At 32.6% G+C, this 17,073-nt stretch overlaps 2 protein-coding genes across 2 annotated transcripts; both read left to right on the top strand.

Moving 5' to 3' along the window:
• Window positions 1-388: 388 nt before the first annotated feature.
• Window positions 389-3,244, top strand: LOC114403920 (chlorophyll a-b binding protein CP26, chloroplastic-like). Its single transcript, XM_028367150.1, has 6 exons — window positions 389-629; window positions 1,161-1,245; window positions 1,393-1,443; window positions 1,530-1,650; window positions 2,576-2,710; window positions 2,881-3,244. Exons 1-6 carry the CDS (start codon window positions 416-418, stop codon window positions 3,139-3,141), a joined length of 867 nt encoding a protein of 288 aa, XP_028222951.1. The 5' UTR covers window positions 389-415; the 3' UTR covers window positions 3,142-3,244.
• A 9,109-nt stretch (window positions 3,245-12,353) lies between these two features.
• LOC114401378 (probable leucine-rich repeat receptor-like protein kinase At5g63930) lies at window positions 12,354-15,811 on the top strand. The gene is made up of 4 exons (XM_028363887.1): window positions 12,354-13,043; window positions 13,663-13,923; window positions 14,039-14,899; window positions 15,012-15,811. The coding sequence occupies exons 1-4, from the start codon at window positions 12,614-12,616 to the stop codon at window positions 15,491-15,493; spliced, it is 2,034 nt and encodes a 677-aa protein (XP_028219688.1). The 5' UTR covers window positions 12,354-12,613; the 3' UTR covers window positions 15,494-15,811.
• Window positions 15,812-17,073: the final 1,262 nt, after the last annotated feature.

Raw genomic sequence — 17,073 nt, 5'->3', positions numbered from 1 at the left:
ATTGATTTAGAGTTAAATTTTTATTAGTTTTTTAACATAATATAAATTATATTAAAAAGAAAATATTAGTTTTATGTGTGTAGGCTCACAGTCTCATAAGAAAATTAATCATTGTTTCTTGCATAAATTATTTTGTACGAATATCTTAATGTACAACATGTTTAACATAGGTATATAGTATAATATATAGGATAAACCACATTATCCAAACATAATACACGCCCAGGAGCAGCACACGTAAGGTCTATGATCTTCCAGCTGTGAGGGTAAATCCAATCACATTATTGCATTGGATTACACACTGTTGTTGCATGCAAACCAATGAGAGTTGAGGATCATGAATCCTACGTGGCTCTTGCACGTCCACCAAACCATGCATATAGTATCTTCCTCTTCGTTCTCACCTTTCGAAAACATGGCTTCCCTGGCGGCTTCCACCGCAGCTATGTCAGAAATGCTTGGAAACCCCGTGAGCCTGAGAGGCGCCACCAGGTCTGCTCCATCACCGTCTACACCTGTTACTTTCAAGACCGTTGCGCTTTTCTCCAAGAAGAAGGCAGCACCACCTCCTCCAAAGAAAAAGCCTGCTGCTGTATCCCCCGCCAATGAGGAACTCGCCAAGTGGTATGGTGAGTCACTCTCCCAACTCCAATGGCCATCTGTTTCTACACATTCTCGTTTTCTTTTCTTAACAATGAATAGGGTGTTTGGATTCATGTTAGATTATCCAGAATCATGATTTTAAGAAAATGCTCGCATGTTTAGTTTCACACTGAGAAATTGATTGTGTCTAGAATCAATTTTGAGCTGAAATTACTTTAGATAACTTCAAGTTAGATAAAAAAAAAAAGTATACTAAGTTTCATTAAACCAAATCGCATCACTTTAAAATCAATTTTAATCAAAATCAGAATCAGTTTCATTCATAATAAATTTTGCAAATGCTTATCCAAACACAGACAAGTTGATGGTAGATAATGTCCAAAGGGGTATCAACTTAATAGTCCATGCCTAGTGGCTTAAATAAAGACAGAAACTGATGCAGGGTATTATATATATGTCAAGAGGTTCAATTCTTCTGAAAGTACGAGCACGGGGTATTATAGTAGGAGGGTTTGAATTTCATAACTTGTTGACCTTTTGCTTTCAATTTGTGGCAGGTCCTGACAGAAGGATCTTCTTGCCTGAGGGTCTCTTGGACCGATCAGAGATCCCCGAGTACTTGACCGGAGAAGTGCCTGGAGAGTATGGTGTTTTCATCTCTCTAGTTTCCTTTTCTTTCATGCTACAACTCTCATTGACATGTGAACTATTGAAAACTTGATGTTACTGAATGTTTATAGTGTTCAATTCTTGTTGCTTTGTTTGATTTGCTGATCTGCATGCCTGCAGTTATGGTTATGACCCGTTTGGTCTTAGCAAGAAGCCAGAGGACTTCGCCAAGTATGTACACTCAGAAAGTTAGATATCTATATATACACTGAAATGCTGAGTTAGATTATGTTAGATTATCTGATGATGTGATGCAGATACCAGGCGTTTGAGTTGATTCATGCCAGATGGGCAATGCTTGGTGCTGCTGGATTCATCATTCCTGAGGCCTTTAACAAATACGGAGCTAACTGTGGTCCTGAGGCTGTTTGGTTCAAGGTTTGCAAGATCTGTCAATTGTCACCCCTGTTAAATTCATTAATACACTGATTTTATGACTCAACAAATTAAGTATTTAGAAATACCTGATAACACAATTCTAAGCTAAGTTTTTGTGTAAATAACTTTTGCAATTATACATGTATTTGGTATTTCTAACTTCTTATACATACTATCTGCTGCAAAGTAGTTGAAAGATGGTCAGGGAAAGGAATACCTCAATTTAACATGTACATCTTGTTGATGCTTCCTTCCTAGGGAGAAATTCACTTGCTCGAAACCAAAAATATGCTTAATATCTTTTAATCGTAATTGATAAAATGCTTCCTCTTTTTTCTTTTCTTGTTTCCTTTTGGATAGGAGGTAATTAAAATGGAAGCTGTTGGACATGGGAAAATTATGTTTGTTATATCAGTTCATTTAGTCACTGATTCACTACTCTTAGTTCACTAGGAAATCAAATGTTGTGCACAATTTTGTTGGGTCTTAAAACATTTTCCAAACTTCACCTTGCCTTAAACTGTAAAATTGAAGAAAAAAAAAAGTTGCCCTGATGCTAAGCTGCAGCTTGCTAGAAGCACTTCTGTGAGCAGTTGCAAAACAAGACCCTTATTCTCTCTGCCATGAGCAAAACAACTCCAATTTACTTGAGTTAAGGCCATGAACAAATACCATTCTATTGCCTTCAGATTGAGCATCCTTGCCATTTATTTTACCCATGTCATATTCCATTTTTTGCATTCATTCTTTGTTTACCATGTCTTAAATTAATTATGATTATTGGATAACTAATAATCTATTTTGATTTTCAATAGAGGCTTTTAATTTAGCAGTCAGCACATAGCATATTTTAAAACGGCCTTGATTGCAAATTTGTGATTGTGTTGTTTGCATTGAGCTGATCTTCTCCATGGAATCAATGCAGACCGGAGCTTTGCTTCTTGATGGGGGTACGTTGAACTACTTCGGGAAACCCATCCCCATCAATCTTATTGTTGCTGTTGTTGCTGAGATAGTTCTTGTGGGTGGTGCTGAGTACTACAGAATAATTAATGGCCTGGTATGTAACATTTTTGTTACTGAGGGAAGGTTATTATTTTTTCAAACGAACTCTCTTGATTCATACTTAAGTCAGTTAAGTGCATGATGGGAATGCATATTACCACCCTATTCATATATTTTAACAGAAATTCATCAGTTGATTTACTGAAAGTGACCTATTCCTTATAGGATTTGGAAGACAAGCTTCATCCAGGTGGTCCATTTGACCCATTGGGCCTAGCAAAGGATCCAGACCAAGCTGCACTTCTAAAGGTGAAGGAAATTAAGAATGGTAGGCTTGCAATGTTTGCAATGCTTGGTTTCTACTTCCAAGCTTATGTCACTGGAGAAGGTCCAGTTGAGAACTTAGCAAAACATCTCAGTGACCCTTTTGGTAATAACCTGCTCACTGTGATTGCTGGCTCCGTTGAGAGGGCTCCAACTCTGTAAATCAATCATCTTTATGTTCTTCTCCACTCTTAAATGTACAATACATCTTACTATATAAAACTCAAGGCATTTTACTTTATTCCTTGGAAGCCAACTTACTCTTCATTTATAGAGCCGGAGTCACATCAACTACAATTTGACCTAAATTACGAAGTTCTTCCAAAATTTGCAGCCAACTTGATCATGGTTCCAAATGAATTCATGCTACAAAATCCAAATAGAAATAGATTTTAAATTTGGATGTTAATAATTTACATTTCTTGAATTCTTTTAATAGCATGAGGATATCTTTTGATTGCAGAAAATCACAAGGGTTTCTTGGTTGACCTAAATCAGAGGAAAAGCCAGACCTTGTTAAAACTATTATAAAACTTGAAAAGCCAGTGAAAAGTTTAAATTATAACTTTGTTTATTTTTGCGTTAACCCATAATTAAATATGAACCGAGATACATTCACAATTGGAGTTTCAGCATCAGTTCAATGTGGTACCAACCACTCTTGCTCCCATGTTTAGTCCTATCATAATGTTCTGTTTTTCTTCATTGTTTCTTCCTCAAGTAAAAAAGAGAGAACAAGAAGAGATATGCAGTAAAAGCAACAAGTGGGATTAACAATCAAGCTAAATTTATTAACGAACCGAGAGTACACATAATACGAATTTAATATGGGCAACCAGTTATCTTCTATACTAAGCAAAGGATTTTTAGCGAGGCATTCTTGAACTTGATGTTGAAATTGATAGCAAACAGAAAATTGTTTAGTCATTAGTGACATGAAGTCGAATGTTTTCTGTTCTAAAGTTTTCTCTCTTATACTAATCAAAACTTTACAATTGCCAATTAGAGCTGTTACTATAGGCAAATCCTGGCTCATGTATTTTCAGGTTGGTCGGGTAATTATGTTGTGGACGAATGATTAAATTGTTAGTTTAAGTCTCTGCGGACCAAATAGGTTAACCATTTTTTTTTTTACAATAACAAACTTAAACCATTTCATCAATAATCAAATGAGCAATACAAGAGGAAACATGATTATTATCACTAGACGAGATATAGTATCAAAGCGTAAGCAATCCCATTAGCTTGTCTCCTTAAAAACCAAGACTAAAAGTTTGATTACTAGACATAAGAGAGCAACACTAAGAAATAATAACTCCTTACTATGAAAATTCTTCGGTTGCTGAATGAATACTGTCAACAACCCCTTTGCAATCCATCTCAAAGTGAAGACAGTAACAGTAAGCTTCACCTTCCAAAACCTGAAGGCATGGCATTATGCAGTCTGATTTGCAAGCAACATCATGACCCGGATGATCTCTCTATTTATTTATTTAACAGTCACATCAACAAAATTAAGATTGATATGTATGTAACACACCAATGTCTTCTATCCTTAAGCTCTAACGTTTTATTTAAAAAAAATCAGTTTAAATAAATAAGATTTTTTTGTCTATGGCAGGGGAGATCAGGGAGGGGATGGAAAGTATTTCTTAGGGAATGTATTCTGCTGCTACTTTTTTTTTTTTCTTTCAATTCTTAACCCTTAACAAGCAATCATTCAGCAAAAAATCATTAGAAAATAAATAAATTCAAATAATAATAAAAAATAGAAAACTTTGGGCAAATAATCAGCCCAATCCATTAGGATAATACGATAGCATGCATAGGTTAATCGATTTTGAGATGGGATTGGTTAATGGTGATTTTGTTTAAACTTATTTTTTTTTTAAAAATGTTTGTTTGATAAAATTAACAATTTTTTATTTTTTTTAATGTCTTGGTGACTTATTACTCATGGGTTCGAATCCGGAAATAGTCTCTTTGCATATGCAAGGGTAAGGCTGCGTACAATATCCCTCCCCCATACCTTCGCATAGCGGAGAGCCTCTGGGCAATGGGGTACGAAGTTTTTAATGTGTTTGGTTAACTGTTTATGCTTAAAAAATTATTTTCTACTTATTTTGAGAAATTTTCTATTCATGAATTCTATTTGCTTCTTAAAAAATATTTTTAAAAAAACATTTATTTTAAATTTAAGCAAATTCACGCTAATATTGGATCTTAAGTTTATTCCAACTCAAATGACATATCTTGACATCTAGTTGTTTAATACAAGTGGAGGCAGTGGCTACCAATTACCATCCATCAATTTGAATGAAGAATAAAAAAGCTGAGCAATCGTCGATTCACGATTTGAATGTTAGGCTTTGAATAAAGGTGGAACAGTAGACTTATATATCTTATTTTCAAAATTTTACTGAACAAAGTCATTTGTTGGTCAATCAACCACCTTGCCTTCATCCTTATACATGTGTAATGCGCCCAACCAACCGGTTAGATATAATTGACATGTTTTATTTCAATCTCTAAAATCCTTTAACATGACATCTTGTTTTTCCTTTCAATATTCTCGACATACGACACTGTACATTTGAATAAACTATTAACATGTTGAATAAACAAGTGTCTGCCATAAACATTTTGAGTATTAATGGGATGAAAAAATAAGTAAAACTAAGGCTATATAAATCTGTTGACTTCCTTAATTTCTCTCGAAGCTAACGTATAATCTGGGAAATTAAACTTTTGAGGCTTTTCAGAGAGTTCACTTTCTAAAGTTTAATTACTTAGATTATCTTAGAAGTTCATTAAATAGAAGAACGAGGAATTGATTTTTTTAGCATGGTATTTGATTAAAGCTTATGATGAGTGGGTAGTTGCATAGTTGGGTTTTTGGGGCCATCCCCATCATTAGAACTTTATGGTTGCCATCTAGGTTGTTTCCCCTCTTCATTATTTTTTTTTCATCCTTTCTTTTTCACACTTGTTTTCTGGGGCATTATGTCAGTGGCTTGGCTATCTGGATTTTCTGCATATATATTTCTATCAAAAGGAGATGCTTTTCATGTTGATGTTGACCCCAAGTCATCGTATCCTAAATTTCCCAATAGAGCCAGCCACGACATACGCATCATAAGGGCGTGGTATATATTCAGCATTCACCACCTTCACATGCAAATGCCCTCCAAGACAAAGGAAAGCGTCCAAAATAGTGAAATTAATTACTTTTGCTGGTTATAGTTATGCAGCTTATTGTGCTTCAAGCAAACTAAAATAGCCAACTAACTATGCACATTGTGCATTTAATCGGAGGTGCATGAGCATGATTTTTCACATATAGTTTGTCCAGTGATATGATGTAAGGTTTATTTTTTTTATCCGTGTATAAAAACCAAAAACAAGTATCAAGGGATCTATATAATAACTCACACTTTATTCAATTAATTGAATTAGATAGTACGATTTATCATAAATTAATTTTAAATCACATGGAGGATGGAAATGAAATAGCAGATGCCATCACGGTGAAATCTACTAAATAGTAAATACTAATAACCTCATGACTACTACGTATGTTAGTATTGGGTTGCTTGAATACTACCGAATGAATACAAATGACAAAATGGTACGTATTGGTGGTCTGGTGGGGTGGGGAATAATTTTTTGCCACATGACCTTGAAATCGACTTCATTGTGTTGCTAATGTTTTTTGGGGTGAGAAAAATGAGTTAGGCTTTTGGCTAAGGGGTAACCTATTTAACTCTCTTTTTTTTCTCAAGATAGATTGAAGTTTTTAATCTACCAACAATTTTGACTTATTCCATTAAATTTGTGGAGAAAACGTACGGGTTGATAATAGGTAAATTCATAAACCTTTTTTAAAAAATTATTACAGTAAATAGTGATTATGTTAAAAAAATTATGTAAATTAGTTTCAATAGATAATCTGGTTTTGTGGACATTATACTGATAAAAATACTAATATAAATATTAAGTAATGGATTTCTTTAAAAAATCTTTAATATAAATATCAAATAAAGTTTGAAAGATTCAATGTCTTCTAAACCAGTCTAGAATAAATATTTAAATACTTTATGTGTATGAACCAAATATTAAATATCTAACATCCAAATACCTCAAGCACATTAAACTTTCTTTTTAATAAATAATTATTTTTTAAAAAGTTAATATGTGGGTTAAACAAGTTGGTATGCGACCACAGACAAAATCCAAGTTAACCCGTGAATAAAACAAGTTAACTCTTACAAACATGCATTTAAATGAGTTAGTTAATTAACAAAGTAGGGTTTCTTTTTTTTCTTACCTATTTTTTTGTTCCACTATTTATTTATTTAATTTAACTTTAAATATTCAATCAGATTTCCATTATTTTTAAAAGAGTTCCAATGCAGTCCTCTCCGTCTTTTTAGCAATAGTTTTAAATTGTCACTGATTGTAAACACTAACAACGAAATTACACAAAAATGATTATATAGAAGTTTTTTTTTTTATAAAAATAACCGGACCTAATTGAATCTTTAATTAACAGTAGAATGAAATTGAACAAAATAAATAAATAGTGGGAAAAAAGTAATTTTATTTATATTTTGTTTTAGTTTTTTAAACCTAAATAATATTTTATAACATAATAAATAATAAATATTTTTATAATAAGAAATAAAATTTAAAAAATGATTAATTTTTTGAGTTAAATTTAATTTAATTTTAGTCTGAAAAACTTTTACTATTTTACTTATTTCTCACTCATTTGAATAAGCAATTTTTTATGCTTTTCCTTTTTATTTTCATCTCTTAAAAAAATATTTCTTATTTTGTATTATTTTACTTCCCATCCTAATAAAATAAACATTTCAGGTTGAATCAAATCATTTTTAATCTAATAATTTAATTTTCACTTTTAAAAGGTAAATGAAAAAAATAGGGGGTAAAAACTTTTTCTTCTCATAAAGTGAAAGCATGGACTGTCAATTATCATTCCGCCTTCCTTTTAATGGAAAGTGAGTAAAAAGTCGTACATGGCATTATATTCGTGTAAGAGATGACTATTGCCTAGTGCTTCTCCAGAGTCCAAAGCATGTGAAATTTGGCAAAAAGCACTGAGGAATATATCTAGCAGAGTACTAAAAAGCAAAGCATTGAAAATTCAATACACAAAACTCTGATTTATTAGAGAAATTGTATTAATATAATAAATAATAACTATTATATACAGGTAAGATAAAAATAAAATGATTAATAATATAATAAAAAGAGATAGAGAAAAAAAGTGTTATATGGATTATGTTATAATTTTATTTACAATTTTAGTTTACAAAACTAAGGCAAGAATTTCTGTTTAGAGGGAAAAAAATAGCAAGGTTGCATGCACGAAACCAGTAGATATGCCCTCACTTGGTCTAAAATTTGGATGGGACCGAGCTAAGACACCACCAAGCTATTGCCTCAAAAGTAGCACTGTTCTGTTCAATATGGAGTATTAAATACTGTGCCAAATGTCCCTTTTTGGGGAGAGTGGTAACTTTCTCAATTACCCAAATTTGAAACTGAAATCAAACAAGCCATGGAGACACAAAAAGAGTTTCCAATGCAATGCAGGCTTCACAAAAAGAATATTACTAGTATTCTATACTCCAATCTCTAACATTTGTTGTCTTTGTTTGTAGCATGTAGGGGAATGGGAATCTGTCTTTGTACAATAATAATAACAAAGAGGAAAGGAACTGGCCCAGTTATAATAATTTACTCATGCATATTGGTAATGACATAGAATGTTCCTTTTGAGTTAAATCTTTTTACATTAACCAGATGATTATGATTATGGTGTAGGGTGAGTATGGTTTTTCCCAACAAGTAGCTTCTTTTGTTGTTTTCAGAGGATTTATAGAGCAAACACAAGTTGCTTGCCGTATTTACTTCAGTTAAATAGTAGTAAATCACAGGTTCAATAGTTGACGAGAACAGAACAACCAGTGTATTGTTTCACTTTCTTCTTAAGTACTACATATTTTTTTTTTAGAATTTTATTTATTTATTTGTTGTTTTAAAATTTTAAGATAAGAATAATTGTTGTATTAGTTATATACTTACTTTTGCTTCATTATTTATTATTTTATTCGTTTATCGTGAAATTAAAGAGAAAAAATGATAGAAAAATAATTAAAAGAGGATAAAAGATATAATAAGAACTCAAATGAAAAATTGAATAAAGATGAAAATATGTTAATATTTTTTTCCAATGAACTTTCATAGTCGTATAAGGTCTATGTCCACACACGATAAATTGTGTATGGGTGGTCCAGTTCTCTCTCTGGAAAATTAATTGGTTCAACTAATTTGACAGTTACTACTTGTTCAAACTAATAAGTGTATTTCTTGTATATATACTTCATTAAACCGTGGAGAGGGAAACTTCCATCCCAGAGTTTGAGCGATATGGGTACACCCCTACTTAAGGAGATATTTTGGCAAACCTTAAGCTAAAGACCTTCTTATGGAATATTTTTGTCCACGTTTCAAGTCTTTCAGACCTAAGACGCTCTCATTAGGCCAAATTCCTGTTGAGTCTTGTTTCTTGTCTTGTTTTAATAATATTTACAAATTTATAAATGGTAATGATTCAAAATTTTAATGACCCGAGTAAAAAAAATAATTAAAAAATAATAATTCTTAACAAATAAATGTTAAAGATATATTAAAATCATGTTATATCAATAGTATTTTAAATAATACTTTTTTCTTTCCTCTGTACCAAATAAATAATACTTTTATTCTCAAAAAAATAAATAATACTTTTATTATTTTTAATTTTTAATCAATTTTTTTGGATTATCATATTATATAATTGAAAAGTATTTACCGATTTGGTAGATGATTATTTTTCACTAAAAAACATGACTAGTTATTTTTAGTAAATTTTATTTTTTAATTATATTTTTTTCATCTATAAAATTTGAATACAAAATTTTATATTTTTTTTTATCACATATTGCCAGTGGGGTGCAAGGATTACGTGATCTAGAAAATAAATTAGATGACAACTTTCATCATGTTTTCAAAAGTTTTACACAAACAGGATTAAAATGAAGAAATAAGTTGGTGTCATATCAAGCATGTTATGATGTCAAGTTTTTTTTTTTTTTTTTAAACTACACGAACCAAATCATAACTAAAAGTGTTTGTATAGCAATTAAAACACATGATTTTTAAGTATAAGGATTAAAATGTAAAATTTGTATAACTATAGCGATTATCGGTAATTAAACCTAAAAAAAAAGTAGATTATAACGTCTTATTTAAGAAAAAACTAAATCACGTAATTTTTTAGCTAAAAGGTTATTTTTTTAGATACTACTATAAAATATAATAGTCTAAATTGTTTTAGTATATATATTTCTTAAGTTGTTTTTATATATGTCTCAGGATATTCTATAAAAAAGTCTCAGTATAACTGATTTGTACTTATTTCATGATTTAAAAATTTTTAAAAGATGAAATAAAAATATAAAATTAACAATACCAATATTTAAATTATATTTTTAAAATTTAAGATGAATAATATGGTAATTAAAATTACTTATGAACAACACCACACGTTAAAAAAATAAAAGTCTCCAAAAATTTTGTTTTTTCTATACCGTTAGAAATTTGTTTATACTAGCTAAATGAGTTGAAGGGTAATAAATTTTATCTTTCAAGATAAATATTTTTCAAAATTACAGTATTGCAACTTAAATATTTTAATAAAATAAAATGATTTTGTTGAAGATAAACATGAAATAATGTAGGTTAAATTGAAATAAAACTAGTGAATAAAGAAGTAAGAACTATTCGGCAGCATCGACGGAAATAGTAGAGGGGTGACAGAACAAATGGAAATATTCTCAAACTCATTTTAGAAGGTAAAACAAATAATTTAAAATATTGATAATAAAAAATAAAAAGAGATTATTATTATTATTATTATATTTTTTATTCAGATTATTGATATAATGTTTGAATTCAAATTCAAGGGATAAAGTTTTTTTGTTAACAAAAAGGATTATTTTATTTGCAATAATGATAATGAAGTGGAGAACCAGAGGATATGTTTCAGCTTAGTTACTGTAGACAGGATAACAGGAAATTTGAATTTTGAAAAGCATTCCATTCGCCATAGCCACGCGCTATGCGCGTGCCTCACCTGCTATCCACGTGGCAGACGTAGCGCTGATATCACCAATGGTGGGACCTATAAAGCAGACAAATCAATTTCCCTGCCTATTATAGTATTATTGACACATTTTCAGTTGAAAAAAACAACTAAAACTGTTGAAAATTTCAAATTTGAACAGGTAAATGTAATAATTCCAGAACACATTATTTATAAATTGATTTACATTATTCTTATATTTTTCGTCGTCTTGTGGTTTTTTATCAATGTTATATTATCTTATATTTTCATTTATGGTGAATTTGATTGTGTATGAAGATAAACAAAATAAAAAATAAATTAAGAAGAAATATTTAAATTAAAATAAGAAGAAATGAGGGTGAAATTCACATATTCTCTTAAAATTTCTCTCCCTTTTCTCATTTTTATCTATAATTAAACACACTCAAAGTTTATTGATTACTAAGGTTTCAAATAATAAAAGCAACCAGAGATATTATAACATTGCTAAAAATATATAAGTCTTTTTTAGTAAATTTTTTTTTTAAATTGCATCCGACATTTTTTTTTCATTTTAAAAAAATATCTTAATTGTTTAGCTTATATTATATCCAAATTTTTTTCCTCCTAAACACTGATTAACAATTTAATAAAGAATATAAATATGTTGTTCAGATAATCAATTACACACACATTGTTGCAATGCATTCTAAGGCTCAAGGAATGATTAAGCAACATATGTGTATGCATGAATAATTAGTTATACCGCGAGTTCTGAATAAAAATTAGTTATAAGTATTTGTGAATAAATGTTTTTTTTTTAAGTATACCATCTGCTGAATATTGGAAATTTAAAGCTGTAAAAACAATTAGAGTCATGGAAATGAATTTTTCTAAAAGGAAAAAGCACATAAACACCATAAGACCACAACCCCACAAAGAAGAAAGAAATAAACCTGTACCCCTTTTTCTTCTTGATGATGTATTTTCCTATTGTTTTTCACTTTCTAGATTCACTATCCCATTTTGGCAGTGTATCTTACATGCATCTTACAATTCGCAAGGAAACAATAATTATGTCGATAATGCCAATCATTTAAAAATTATTTTAACATGATTAAAGTGTTAACTTAATAGTAATAACTTATGTTATGATATGAAATAAAGTGTTCTATCTCTAAGTTTATAACGCATTAGTGAGGTACAAGAGAAAATGGCGAGTTTTGAGTTTTTGCAAGTGTCCCAACATTCCACGAACACACCACTTTTTACTGCCTTTGATTTATGACTTGTCCTGTACACCTCTTCACCACTTCACTTGTCTTGTCTGTGCCTCTTCCATTTCCTTCTTCAACTCTCTCTTTTTTTACACGGAAACATAGAGCGTTACATTACATAGCTTCTCTTTCAAAAACCAAAAGTCCAGAACTTGTCGAATCCTAAGCCTTTTTTGAACTGAAAATGGTGCTTTCAGTACTACTACTTTTGTTTTCTCTTGTGTTTTTGCTCTCAAACCCAACATGGGTGTGTGGGAATGGAGAGTTAAGAGCACTGATGGATATGAAGGCCAGTTTGGACCCAGAGAGTCTTTATCTACCCTCTTGGAGTATCAATGGTGATCCATGTGACGGATCTTTCGAAGGAATAGCATGCAATGAGAAGGGTCAGGTGGCAAATGTTTCTCTGCAGGGAAAGGGTCTCTTAGGGAAGCTTTCACCAGCCATTGCTGGCCTCAAGCACTTAACTGGACTCTACTTGCATTATAACTCTTTGTATGGAGAGATACCAAGAGAGATTGGAAACTTGACTGAGCTTGTTGATTTGTATTTGAATGTGAATAATCTGTCCGGGGAAATCCCTCGTGAGATCGCCAGCATGGAGAACTTGCAAGGTTTGTAGTTGTGATTTGTTGGACAAGATTGAAACTTCTATGGTTCTGTCTTTGTTTTTTTTATAAAAAAATTGACGTATTAAAATTTTGTTTCTTTTTTTGTTTTTTGGGTACTTAAATGCTGTTTGGTGATGGGTTTCACTGAAGGCTTGAGCTTGGTTTTGTTTATTAGTTGTGCCATTTCTATTGCTATATTCCCTCAAATGGTGAGCATTGAGCTCTCTTACATGTTTCAAAATAGTTTTTTGGTGACACCTAGATAGAGCCGAGATAAACTATATAAGTGGGGAGCAATCTTCAGCTCACAAATCGGCTAATGGGTTTTGTAGGATTGAGTTAGAGCCCAAACCCACTTTCTGACAGTTTTTTTTTTAATATTGTTGAACGTTGGCTTCTGAATCCTCAAATGGTGAGCATTGAGAGTAAGGTAGAAAGATAAGTTTTAGTTCTGTTGATTGTTGATTCTCTTTATTTAGTATTTGTTCAAAAACTAAGTTGCTACCCAGTATTTGACTTCTTCCTATTGATATCTTTAGCTTTGATTCGTAATAGTGTCCTATTGGTGATTTATACTTAACTTGGCATTGTGCTTACTTTTCCCTTGTCACTTGATTTGCAGTTTTGCAGCTTTGTTATAATCAGTTGACAGGAAGCATTCCTACACAGCTTGGTGCTTTGGAAAAGCTGAGAGTTGTTGCTTTGCAGTCAAACAATTTAACCGGTGCCATCCCTGCTAGTCTAGGTGATTTGGGTATGCTGGTGAGGCTAGATTTGAGTTCTAATAATCTCTTTGGTTCCATTCCCACTAGCCTAGCTGATGCTCTTTCACTGAAGGTTTTGGATGTTCACAACAATACCCTTTCTGGGAATGTACCTCCTGGTAATAATGATGTTACTGCACATGTTTGTTTAATCTTGTTGGTTCTTTCCATTTCTTCAGTAATATGTTTGCTTATCTGAAATGTGTTTATTTGCATTTTCTTGGTTCAATGAAGCTCTTAAGAGACTAGATGATGGATTTCTGTATGAATACAATTTGGGGTTATGTGGAGTTGGGTTTTCATCACTGAAAGCTTGCAATGCTTCGGATCGTGTCAATCCTAGCAGACCTGAACCTTATGGAGCAGCCACAAGAGATATCCCAGAAACTGCTAATGTGAAGTTACCTTGCAGGGGAACTCAATGCCTTAATTCATCAAAATCCAGTCAATCCACATCAGTTACTGCTGGCATATTTGTGGTTATAATTGCACTGTGTGCAATTGGTGTTTGGACATTCGCAATATATCGTCGAAGGAAACAAAAGCTTGGAGATTCTTTTCATATCAGTGACAGTCATCTAAACACTGATGAAGCCATTGGAGCATATAGGAAAAATGGATCTCCTTTGGTCAGCCTTGAGTACTCTACTGGATGGGACCCTTTGGCTGATAGTAGGAATTTCAATGGGTATAACCAAGATATATTCCAGAGTTTGAGGTTCAACTTGGAGGAAGTGGAGTCAGCTACTCAGTATTTCTCTGAGTTGAATCTTTTGGGTAAGAGTAGCTTTAGTGCAACATATAGAGGAGTTTTAAGAGATGGATCCGTTGTTGCTGTGAAGAGCATCAGCAAAACAAGTTGCAAGTCAGATGAAGCTGAGTTTATGAAGGGATTGCACATGTTGACCTCACTGAGGAATGATAATGTAGTGAGGTTGAGAGGATTTTGTTGTTCAAGAGGACGAGGTGAATGCTTTCTGATTTATGATTTTGTTCCTAATGGAAACCTTTCACGCTTCCTGGATGTTAAGGTAGGAGGTGGAGAAGTCCTTGAATGGTCAACTAGAGTTTCTATTGTGAAAGGGATTGCTAAAGGTTACCCATTTATTCTACCCTTTATTAAATTACCTTCCTATAATGTAATTCAAAGTACTTTCATATGCTTAATATTTGAGGTCTATATACTAAACCTTGTTTTCTTGATCAGGTATGGCATATTTACATGCATACAAAGCAAACAAGCCCGTTTTGGTTCACCAAAACATCTCAGCTGACAAAGTACTCATTGATCAGCGGTACAATCCATTACTAGCAGATTCTGGCATGTACAAGCTTCTTACTAATGATATTGTCTTCTCCGCGCTCAAGGGTAGTGCAGCAAAGGGTTACTTGGCGCCTGAATATGCCACCACTGGCCGGTTTGCCGAGACAAGCGATGTTTATGCTTTTGGGGTGCTGCTTTTCCAAATCCTTTCAGGGAAGCACGAGATCACAAGCTCAATAAGGCTTGCTGCAGAGTCTTCCAAGTACCAAGAATTTATGGACCCAAATCTCCATGGAAGATACTTTGAATATGAAGCAGCTAAACTGGCAAAGATAGCTTTGCTTTGCTCCCATGAATCTCCTTTTGAGAGGCCATCCATGGATGCCATTGTTCAAGAACTGGGGAATTGTAGTAGCTGTCTCTGATTTCCGTGATTAGTCTTAAGTTAGTTCATCTATCATCACCCCATTTACCTATGTGGTGACTAGCTGATAAGATGGTAAGGTAGTGCTAACTGCTTATGGTTGTGGCCTTTTAGGGAGATTTTAACTTTATCCAAGGACTAGCTTTTATTTTAATGCTTTGGACAGTAGTAGGTTGTATCTTAGAGAATGTGGACATTTCTGCCTCAAATCACCTGTATCTTTAATTGTCGAATGTATCTTTTCTGTACAAGGTGAACCCTTGCCTCTATTCATATGCAATTATGCACCATACAAAAGTCCAACGTACTAGACTCCTAATTTCAATCATTTAAAAATTGTTACCTTATTCCTTAATCCTCACAATGATTTTGCACTCGGTAGAACATGTTTTTTACTATTACTAACGAATATAGATGTATGATTCCCGTGGTTATAAATTATATAATCCTTCACGCAAACAAGAAGCCATTTACTACACAGTAAATACCTTACCGTGAAGATTTTTACATGAAAAGCTTTTTTGGTACAACTACTACCACTAATTTATGCGTGTTTATATGTGCAGGACCCATGCCTTTCACCACTATATCGCCAGGTCAAATTCCGAATTTTTTTTACACTTATATTTACTTAACACAATGAAAAAACATTTAAATGCATTATCAACATTTAAAATTATTATGGACTAGCACAAGTTAAAATATTAAAATTAAGGGTGAATTGCTTATTATTTTGCTAAACTCATTAAAATTGAGTTATATATATATATATATATAGCCTATAGGTAACAACAATCCCACATAAATTGTTCAATGCAGGATTTGTATCGCTGTATGTACTGCTCAATTGTTGCCTTTCCTGCTGAACCATGGTCGGAGCTCAAGTTCCAGAATGATATAATAGGAAAAACAAAACAAAGATACCATATTAGTAGTGGATATTTGTGACACAACAAAAGTATAGGAATAAGAGAGCAATAATGAGATTGGGGCCGCCTACCCTTATTAAGAAACATGGAGGTAGGTGACCTTCGTTTTTGTGGGACTCAAGACTTGTCAGAGGATGGATGTTCCCACATGTTATGGGTACTTGGCCTCACTTGTCTACTAGTTGAAGGATGTATCCCTGGTTTAGTACTGGGTCCATTAATTAATACACCAAACCCCACCCTAGCCCAATGACGTGATGATGGGTCAGTCATCACCGTGTCCCAATTTTCCGGGAGAAAAAGAGCAAAAAAATTAAGACTTGAGAATTTGCATAATTTGCATTCTTAGTACACAATTGTATAATCTCTTTTTAAAACAAGAGGAGTTGTGAAACTGGGCCGTCTGGTCGGGAATTGCTTTATGCACCCAGCATATTTGTTGTACATCCAGTAAGTTTTCTAAATTTTGGAACTATCCCTGCTCACTTCTTTTTCTTCCTTTTCCTTCTTCATGCAGCATCTTCACCCACCATTCATTTTGTTATTTGCTTTCATTTTCGTGAGAGGTGCTCGTTTATCTTGTATCCATTTTGGTCAAGACGCATTGGTTACAATGGTTCGTTGACAAGTGGTGGTTGTGGTGATGGTTGGT

This window comes from Glycine soja, chromosome 20 (genome assembly GCF_004193775.1).
Source record: "Glycine soja cultivar W05 chromosome 20, ASM419377v2, whole genome shotgun sequence".
NCBI lineage: Eukaryota > Viridiplantae > Streptophyta > Magnoliopsida > Fabales > Fabaceae > Glycine > Glycine soja.
Note: the sequence above shows the minus strand (reverse complement) of the source record. Positions and strands in the feature narration are given on the sequence as shown.

Coding starts and splice junctions, on each gene's coding strand:
- LOC114403920 (XM_028367150.1), top strand. CDS start 416: ATGGCTTCCCTGGCGGCTTCCACCGCAGCTATGTCAGAAATGCTTGGA. Junction 1,246..1,392: donor ACCGGAGAAGTGCCTGGAGA/GTATGGTGTTTT, acceptor GCATGCCTGCAG/TTATGGTTATGACCCGTTTG. Junction 1,651..2,575: donor CTGAGGCTGTTTGGTTCAAG/GTTTGCAAGATC, acceptor GAATCAATGCAG/ACCGGAGCTTTGCTTCTTGA.
- LOC114401378 (XM_028363887.1), top strand. CDS start 12,614: ATGGTGCTTTCAGTACTACTACTTTTGTTTTCTCTTGTGTTTTTGCTC. Junction 13,044..13,662: donor CAGCATGGAGAACTTGCAAG/GTTTGTAGTTGT, acceptor CTTGATTTGCAG/TTTTGCAGCTTTGTTATAAT. Junction 13,924..14,038: donor TTCTGGGAATGTACCTCCTG/GTAATAATGATG, acceptor GGTTCAATGAAG/CTCTTAAGAGACTAGATGAT.